Genomic DNA, 10,050 nt, shown 5'->3' with positions numbered 1-10,050 from the left:
AAACTAACCTTACTACCTAGTACTATCATTAGTACTTTTTAATTTTGGCATTTTATGAAAATTACATCTAATTTTATCAACGACCTGAAAAATCTTTGTTGTGTCCAAATTTATACAAGTTAATTTTATTATATATATATATATATATGTTAAATTCCAAAACGTTTGAAAAAGAAGGAACCTTTGAAGAAAGCTCTTCAAAACTTATAATTTTTTAATATTGTTTAAAGAAAATAGCAGCAATTCTAACTAAAATATTTGTTTTTATTCAATTTTCAAAGTCTAAAAGCTTAAAGCTGTGACCCATAAAGCTATCACAATATGCATGCGTATGCGCAAAAACGAACTTTATTTATTAGGAAAAGTAGTAACATTATTATCTAGGCGTTTTGCAACCGCTCTCAAGTATATATAGGAGGAGCGCTCGTCGACTGTACATTCGTAGGTTCGACTCCTTGGAGACCACACGTACTCGCAAAAATGAAACTGGTAAGTTTTTTGTGTCGGTGTTTATAATAATATTACTTTAATGAAAGAAAAAAATATTTAATATCAATATTATTTTTTTAAGTTTAAAAAAAATGGTTTTGTGCAAAAAATAAAAATATTAAATATTCTTTAGGCTTTGTTATTAGTGTTTTAGAAAAAAATAAACATATTTATTAAAATATCTAATTTAATACGTACTCATATTACAGTACACATTGCATCGTGATTATATGAACTTTAATAACTTTCAAGACTATAATGCAACAAAAGTTATAACATTGATATAATCTAATATTGCATCTAATTAAAGATAACAAGTTATAATTATATCATCAACTAACCAAACCCAGACTTGGCCAGCGGCACTTCCACGCCCATCTAATAATTATAGTGATATAGACTCCCACTAAAATTTTATGTATTCATGTAGAAAGATGTAATATATTTTTTTATAAAAATAATCTTATCTTCCTATCTCAATTTTTTTAGTATAAGTACTTATTCCAAAAAAAGCCTTTCTTAACAATTCGATAATTTCTTCTCAGAATTATGAATCTCACATTCATCTTAGCAAGAATCTTGTATTGTATCATAAAAAAGGCCAAAATTGTTTTCCTAAATCTAAATGGAAATTTATTAGAGTCAGACCAAGATAAGTCTGCAGCGATTTTGATAGCACACGCAGTGCAAGTGTTATTTTAAACGTCAAACTTCTATGCAATTATGACGTGTAATAACACTTGCACAGCGTGTGCTATCAAAATCGTAGCAGACTTGTCTTGGTCTGACTCTAACAGACTTTCAGTCGCAAAAAATCAATAACTAAAAAAAATCTTAAACTGGATTGCGTTATTCGAAAACATCAATTTAGACAGTAACTGAGACTTCCGTCATGATCCGTTGTATCTTTCTTGCAAAATCTAACAAAAGCTCATCACATACAATAGACTCATAACCAACTAACCATATAATTAATAACTATAGTGAATAGGTATAAAGTTTCATATAAATAGTATGGGTCTTGTATCCATTTTTACTTGACTCGATTGTTACATGTCTAGCTTTTGTTACATAACGAACTTGACATGTAGGAATGACAGGTCATGCTTATGCTTTAGGCAATATGTTATATATGACTGGTATTTAATTTTGCAACTGTGCGCGGTTTTATAATTGATTTAGCTTTAATAATAGTGTAAGATATACTATAATGACGACCTGTCTGGCCTAGTGGGGTAATGAGGTAAGGTCTGCTTATGAAGCCGATGGTCCCGGGTTCGTATCCCGGTAAGGGCATATATTTATGTGATCAACGCAGATATTTGTTCCTGAGTCATGGGTGTTTTCTGAGTTCATGGGTCGCCTATTACCCATAGTACAAGCTTTGTTTAGTTTGGGCCTAGATCGATCTGTGTAAGATTGTCCGCAAATATTTTTTTTTAATTACTAAGTTGTAGTGCGGTAAGTATAATATTTTGGAAGACTAATCCAAAATGGATTCGGCTTTTTTAACTTTGCAGAAACTATCGTCTAAATTTTAAAACCAAGCAGCCCCTCATCTGTAAAGGACTGTCACGCCACAAAACGGAAATAACGCTATTAACCTATATAACCGTCTTAAGGATAAGTTCGCCTTAGTACTTTTTGCAATGTACCTATCTAGTTCCGCACATATACGATAAAGTATTAATTACTAACCATGCTCCATTTTGCCCGCAGCTCCTGATCTCCGCTCTCCTCGGTGTAGCCGCCGCCGGCATTGCCCCAGCCTACCCCGAGCAGTCCAACCGGCCCCAGGCCTCCTTCGAGAGGAACGCCAAGATCCTGGCGCTGGACTCCGACGTGAAGGAGGGCAACTTCAGATATAACTACGAGACGGAGAATGGAATTAAGGCTGAGGAGCAGGGTCATGAGGTAAGTCCGTAAGATACAAATACCTATAAGTCTAAAACTGGTAGGTACGTACGTATGCCTGGGGGCCTACCGCGAAAACCGAAATTCGCAAATTGCGGGGATCTTTCTATTTTACTCTCACTAAGACGTAATTAGAGTGACAGAGAAAAGTGCCCGCAATTGACCAACTTCGATTTTCGCGGTTATAGCCCTGGTCCTAAATGGTCGCGCAATGTACGGTTTAGAATTTCCTCCAGCGGACGTTCTGGCTGTGGAATGAGCTCCGTGCCGAGGTTTCCTCGAGGGATTACAGTATAGGTTTTTCAAAAAAGCAGTGTACAGGCGTTGAAAGGGCCGGCAACGCGCATCGAGTTGCAGGCGTCCATAACCTACGGTGACCGCTTACCATCCAGCTGACCAGATGCTTGTTTGCCACTAAGTGGTTTAAACTAGTGGCTCTGTTAGCTGTAAATCTGGCGACAAAATAAGTTAAAAAAAGTAATAATAAAAAAATGCTTTTTTTTGTGTCACAGCAAACTCACAAAGGTTTAAGGTTTAAGTGCCCTAGACCCTACTGGCACATATGTTCTTTATGCCAAAATCCACCATTTTAAAAATGTTCAAAAAACGATACGACAGAAAAAAACAATCAAACTATGAAGAAATATATCCGAACCATCTCTCAAAATTTCACGAGAATCGGTCGAGAAGTACTCGGTCAAAAAAAGTCATTTCAATTACGCTTTCTTATTACAGGCATTTACTAACAAGTATAAGTTGTATTTAAGTATATGAAATACTTATCAAAAGCAACGCAGCGGACCATCCATCAAAAGAGCCCATTATTCAAGAGTCAACAATCGTGAAAGCTTGACATACGATGCAAAAAAAATTGTCGGATGGTTGCAAGATCTTAATGATATTATGAATACCGTACAGGGTTCAAGTTTGCGCAAAGCACTGATGAAACTTTCGGTAGGATGGCTGTTGATTGAGATGATAGTGATGGATTTGGGACATGATAAAATGACTTGGGTCAGATGAGTAATTACGTTTACTTAGTTACTGGCAGAGTGAAATATAAAGGATTGCAGTAGACAAGAAGCGGAAAATACAAATTGCAATAAGTATGGAATTATATTTAAACGGATTTTATTAATTATTATTGAAATTATCATATTATGCTCATGAAAATAAACTGTTGCTTAAAACAGTGAAGCGGATGTTGTCAAACACATTTCTGAGGTACAGTGTATTCAGCCTGCTAGTGAGCATGCTATCTTAACAATCAAAATAAAACTAATTAATACATTATTTTCTTAAAACTACAACAATTACACTACTACAACGTGCACAAAGTTACACCAATTAAAACTACAACAATTACACTACTACAACGTGCACAAAGTTACGATACATCGAAACATAAATTTCAAATGCAATGATACATTATACATGAATTGAATGAATGATACATTTAAATGATACGGTGCTTTTGGTAATTAATGTGATGTTAAATAGTTAGTTGAATGAGTAATCGCTTGAGTAGCAACTAGCAATCGACCTTCACATATACAGGTGTCTACTAATGCATTTTGATCTAATTATGTATCTTCGTAAGCATCGTAAAACCCTTTAACGGACAAGGCTGAAAAAAATCCTCATCGCCAATGTCAAAGTCCAAAAAAATCTGTACAAAAAAAAATGTTTTAGCATGGTCCTTTTTGAGACCGTTGTCCTATAAAGAGATAGAGGATATAATTTAATATAAATACGTAGAAAACATTATCTTTAAAAATATAGAATCAGTTATGAGAATTAAAATTACATTTGTTATTTGGTCAAATTTTGCTCTTCAACCACAAAATGGCTGATTACAACAACCGGCCACACTCCAATGTCAATCTAAAAGACAGTCATTAAACATAATTATAAACAGTCTAAATCTATGTGCACTTGATGATTACCTGACACAAGGCTGTGGTTAAAATTACTTCATTGTATTCTCTTATTAACCTAGAATAAATAGTAATGACATATTTGAAAAGTAAACTTAAGAAATTATTCATATCATTTGTTTTCAAGGAGAGTGAACTTCAAAATAAGTAGGTATGTATTTCATCAATCAATTGCTACGTTGTCGTTGGTAATATTTGATGAAATTAGTATCCAAATATCGTTTCGAAGTCTTAATAAGTCATGAGAAACATTTAACGGGTTGGTATTGGTAAAAGCACATCAAGCAATTAGCATTTAAAGTTAAATGATATGCGGTTCTAATCAATCCAATAAATCTGTACTAACGTTGCCATATTGACCTTTGTGTCTGTATTGGTCACTGCCCTTTACGCTGCACGGCAATCGCACGCAGGCTGTAGGTCAATTTGAACCGGATTTGATACACTATTTCAGTACTTTTAGAGAAGTAAAGTCTGGAAATAAGAAGGGAATAAAAGATATGACGCGCCGTGCGAAGCTTGCGACGGAAGAAATGGTTATTGCGTGGGTTACCTTCTATGTAAAATTATATATCTGAAAATACATATATACAGATAGATATAATACTCTTTATTGCCACAATTCAGTAAAAAGATACAAGAAATGAAATAAACAATTGATTAGTCTTTCGCAGACAAAGTCACGGTCTGCTTTTATTAATAAAGACGCTTACAAAAGTTGTATGCTATTCATGCGCACAAATACCTAGTGCGATCCGATGATGACATGTACTTCGCGAACAATAGCGCATAAAGATGCTCAAAACTATCTATTCTGCTACCGATTCGCAATACATTGTCTAAAGTTATGAAACATGGCATAAACTTTTTGTAACATAAATTTTTCCGGCACTAACGTTATCGTAAAATCATTCCCAAAGTGACAAAAGCATGTAAAACTGCATGTTCCTTGTACGATACTGACAAAGGTGAGAACTGCATTGTGCCGACACAAAGGCATCGCCCTGTTATGTGAAGGTCCTGAACTTTGGATGACCGCCGACGTATTCGATGTAGAATCCTAGAGCATCAAGGGCACATTCTAAATGATTTCCTGTTATGATTTGAAGAATAATAAGGTTGAGTTGTCGAAAGGTCATGTAGAAATTGAAGTTTGCGTTTTTGTACTCATGGACATTAAGATAAAGGTTTTTTTAACAGTTATTTAGACATAGTCTCTAAAAAAAATTGATTTAAAAGTTTGTTGGTTTAATTAGTTTAATTAGTTACATATCAACCGTAATCGCGATTGCAAAATAAATTTGAACTTGAAAAATATTTCATAAAATACGGTCAATAATAGGACAGAATTTAGGAAATTAAGTATTAATGAATTATCCGATCGTCGGACTGTATATTTATACGGAATCAATTGATAAAGTATTTATTTGCCTTTCCAGGCTGACGGCATCGAATCCCAGGGTGGTTTCCAGTACACCGGTGACGACGGCCAGGTCTACTCCATCTCTTTCGCCGCCGGCCAGGGAGGCTTCCAGCCCCAGGGCGCGCACATCCCCACCGCTCCCCCCGTCCCTGAGGAAATCCTGAAGGCTCTGGAACAGAACGCTGCTGATGAAGCCGCTGGTATCATCGATGATGGTGAGTAGTCCTATAATACAACTATTTGAATCTTTGGAAATTTTGGTTTTCGCTTTTGGGAAGCTCTCAAAAAATCCAAACATCACCTTTGAGTCAATCTGTTCGTTTGACTCAAAGGTGATGTTTGGATGTCAACTACAGCTGCACTACTATTGTGATCTTACTGCAGCGGCGTTGATGATAAATGTCCTTGATAAGATGAGTGTCATAATCGCTGCAATAATGTGTAAACAAGGAAATTGACAGGTCTGGTAATGTGCCAAAAGTAATGCAGCCGCAGTTGATATCCGAATGTCACCTTTGCCTGATTTACTAGGCCCATTCCCTTCCTTGGAAAGTTCAACGGACCAGATTAACTATACACAGTGCACTATTTTCTTAAAAAAATTTATTGCTTTCGCCTATTTTATCCTCGCTCATTAGACACCGAGCGTCATTAATCAAGTATTAATATTTTCATAAGAATTCATTAATACTGTTAATAAAATCGTCTTTACGAATATCGAATGTCTTTTTTGTCGATTCAGTAACACACTATAAGAAAATGTTCGGAATATCTCACACGTAAACTTAATTTCCTACTCTATTCTGGTAGAGGATATTTCCATTAAAATTCCTAAATCTATGTTCTTCTAATCGACCTTAAAACCTAATTACCTGTATCAAAATCTAACCCACAAAGAACGTGTATAAAACGGCAATATTACCTGGGATAATTCCATGCGCTTCCAATTCAAGCAAATCATTCAATCCAACATAATAATGGTCTCTGATCATTCATAATTGCTATTGATATCCAAGTCATACTATACTGGGTTGCAAAACTTCAAGTCGTTCACTCAATCAGTCCAGGCGTTTGGATAGTAATTTAGTGAACACACCTGTTGTACTGACCTTTCGATGTTTCACAATGACCCCTCACTCTAGATCTTGGGAAACAGTCCATTTGCGCTCCGTTCCTTAATGCTATACAATTAAAGGTGACATTACCTTGTTAAATTGGAATTTCGAGAAGATCGTGTAAATGGTGGGATGGGAATTTGTGAAGGATAATGAGCGAATGACTAACAATAGGTTAGTGAAGGTGTCTTAATAGATGTAAACGATTATAAAGGTGTAAAACATGACGTTTATGATGATAATGAGTTTTACCTTAAGAAAAGTGCAGTTACGGAAATAAAAATTGTCTGTATGATTATCATTTTCTGAAGTTTTTTTTGGATATTGCTAATTCTCTTAACGTAGCAGTTTATTATAACTTTGTTAGAGATACATTAAAAAATAAATCCTTATGTATACCTACTTATTTACTATCGCTATCGCTACTACAAACTTCAACGTTTGTTATGAAAATTATTCGCAAAGAATAGATACCTACAGTTTTATACTTTTTATAGTAAATTTAATCGTAATCATAGTGACCAGTCTTCGAAAACTGATTTTTAAATAGGGCCATTGTGCTAGGTTCCGTCCAGCTCTAATTTTGACGAAATTTGAATATAAACCTACCTTGCCGCACAACTTTGGACTTATTGCAATCCTTAATGTCAGAACAAATAGTTAATACTCGTATGACCAACATAAATAATTTTACTCAGTTCATTCCAAAACATAAATTAGAGTCCATCTAAGCTAACTTTGCACTTATTTGAACAGAACAAAGTGAGGCAGCGACATTATAAACCAGAAATTTGACATTGTCATACTTTGTTATTGCAAATGCCACGCTGAGTTAGCTTGGTCCAACTCTTTTAATAGCTCAACGTTTCATGTTAAAAAAGGTTAAACTTGTTATAACAAAACTCCATTTTTAAATTCCAGGTCAGTACAAACCCGAGCAGCACGGCGCCGGCGCCGCTTTCGGTCACCAGCAGCAAGGTTTCGCGCGTGCGCAAGCCAGCGCCGGCTACAGAGGCTAAATAACGCTATCTCACTCTAACTCTAAGGTTTCAACAACTAATCAAAACGCTGTCTCAGGACAACGAGCCAATAGCAACGTACGTACATGACAATAGCTAGAAACAATTGAAGTTAAAGATGCAAACAAAATTAAATACAAAGAAATAGTATACGAAGAATCAATTGAACTAGAATATGAAATTGAAAGTAATTGTGAAATATATGAAGTAATATAGTTTATAATTACTTACACTCATACTCATAAAATACCTATTGATAGTAATGTTGAAATCGATGAAGACAAAAGTAGAATAGAGGCTGTTGAAGTGACGTCAAAAAGAACCAAACCAAAAGAAATAATCAAAATCCTAAAACACTAAACCTTTTTAGTTGGAAATTGAAAAACTTCGAAATAGTATTATAGAAAATCAAGCGTAAAGTTTGAAAATGGACGTCATTTCTATAGATTCTGTTGTAAATTTTGTGGTTTGTTACAATGGTTAATACTCTGATCTTAGCAATAATGACCATGATGATGTGGGTGAAATTATTTATTCTGTGAATAAAACGACATTTTTTATAAATTCATCTTTTTAATTTACGCCCTATTAGTCTACTTATAAAATCAAAGGACAAAATTAAGAGACAAATAATAATCTCGCAATGCCTAATGTTCTTCCTTTAAGATGACCAAATGTAGGCATAAATAGTCATAGTGGCCCCGATAATAATAGTAAAAGTCATATTTTTTTGTATTAAATTAGTTAATTCTTAGGACACATTGATGTTAACCAACGCAAGTAGCAAATATCTTATCAATGTGTAAATAGGCCACAATGTGAAGGCCAGTCAGTTAAGAGGAAAGAAGACGACCGATTCTCCATACAAACGTAGTCCTCATTTTCCTCTCTGGATATTCAGATTTTGGAAAATATGTTTACATAATTTGATGTATATCAACCATAGTTACGTTTGACTTTTTCAATTTTTGTATTATTATAAAAATTAGGAGCGAAAAACAGATTTCATACAAAATTTTAAATGCTTTTAACTCCCATAATAAGTAAAAAATCATAGATGTGGTTGATATACAACAAATTGTGTCAAAATATTTTCGATAATGTTAAAATCCAGAGAGGAAAATGAGGCCTACGTTTGTATGAAAAGGTGATTTCGGACGGGTCCTCCACTTTCGTCTTAAGGCCTGTGCACACCGGGTGCGACTGCGTGCACATAGACGGTGCACGTTAACCATAGACAATTCAGACAATGTTTTTCATTTTGACGTATCCCACTCTTATAAAGTTTTTTTAAATTCATTTTGCATTTTATTTACAAGTCAGTAGTATAGAAAAAGTATTGTATGCAATGTTGTATAAGTGGGTCAAATAATGCTTGTGGTGTATTCCTTTACAATGTTTGCCCACGCTTGCGGCTCCGGCTCACATTGTAACCCACGCCACTCGCTTTTTTTTACCCTTCTTATACAACAGTTGCATAAAATACTATTATATTATCTACATACTTTTTTAAACAGAAATTGTCACTTGTTAAAGTTTCGAAATATAGATAATCTAATGTAAGCAAGATTACATATGCAGGATCCCGATTATTAACAACTTGTTACGATTTTGATCTTATTTCCTTCTTCTTCTTTAAGAACCATAACAACTTATAAATTCTTAATTGGGCGCCAGCAATTAACAGATAAGGTGTATTCCTATCTGTGCCCGCGCCACGTGACCATAAAACTTTTGTATGTAGCGCCTATTTCCATCTGTGCCCGGGACAGATGGGAATACACCAAAAATAATACAAAGCTATATTGCGAAAATACAACTCAAAACTACCTGTTTTTATGTTTCGTAATACTTATATTTAATTTATATGTACAAGGTATGATATACGATCATAAAAATATCAGATAGGGCAAGATTAGACAGGAAATGGTAATAAGAAAATTAATTGATACATCACATCCACAGGAAATCATTATATCATGTCAAACGGGTCCTACAGATAGGTTTAGGAATCAAGCTTTCTACTTATGTAGTATCCGTTCGACATCCGTCGAATCTTACAGAGGATAATTCCTATTAAAAAAATGTTATGGTTTTGATCATGTTTCGATACGACCTTCATCATCATCTTAGTATCATAGTAGTATATAGTC

At 34.6% G+C, this 10,050-nt stretch overlaps 1 protein-coding gene across 1 annotated transcript; it reads left to right on the top strand.

The window, feature by feature from the left end:
- The first annotated feature begins 400 nt into the window (after positions 1–400).
- LOC133527388 (cuticle protein 3-like) lies at positions 401–8,461 on the top strand. Its single transcript, XM_061864354.1, has 4 exons — positions 401–489; positions 2,209–2,403; positions 5,780–5,978; positions 7,800–8,461. The coding sequence occupies exons 1-4, from the start codon at positions 481–483 to the stop codon at positions 7,895–7,897; spliced, it is 501 nt and encodes a 166-aa protein (XP_061720338.1). The 5' UTR covers positions 401–480; the 3' UTR covers positions 7,898–8,461.
- Positions 8,462–10,050: the final 1,589 nt, after the last annotated feature.

The sequence above is a fragment of the Cydia pomonella genome, chromosome 18 (assembly GCF_033807575.1).
Source record: "Cydia pomonella isolate Wapato2018A chromosome 18, ilCydPomo1, whole genome shotgun sequence".
In the NCBI taxonomy this organism is placed as follows: domain Eukaryota; kingdom Metazoa; phylum Arthropoda; class Insecta; order Lepidoptera; family Tortricidae; genus Cydia; species Cydia pomonella.
The sequence above is the reverse complement of the archived record's forward strand: the minus strand, read 5'-3'. Positions and strand labels throughout refer to the sequence as shown.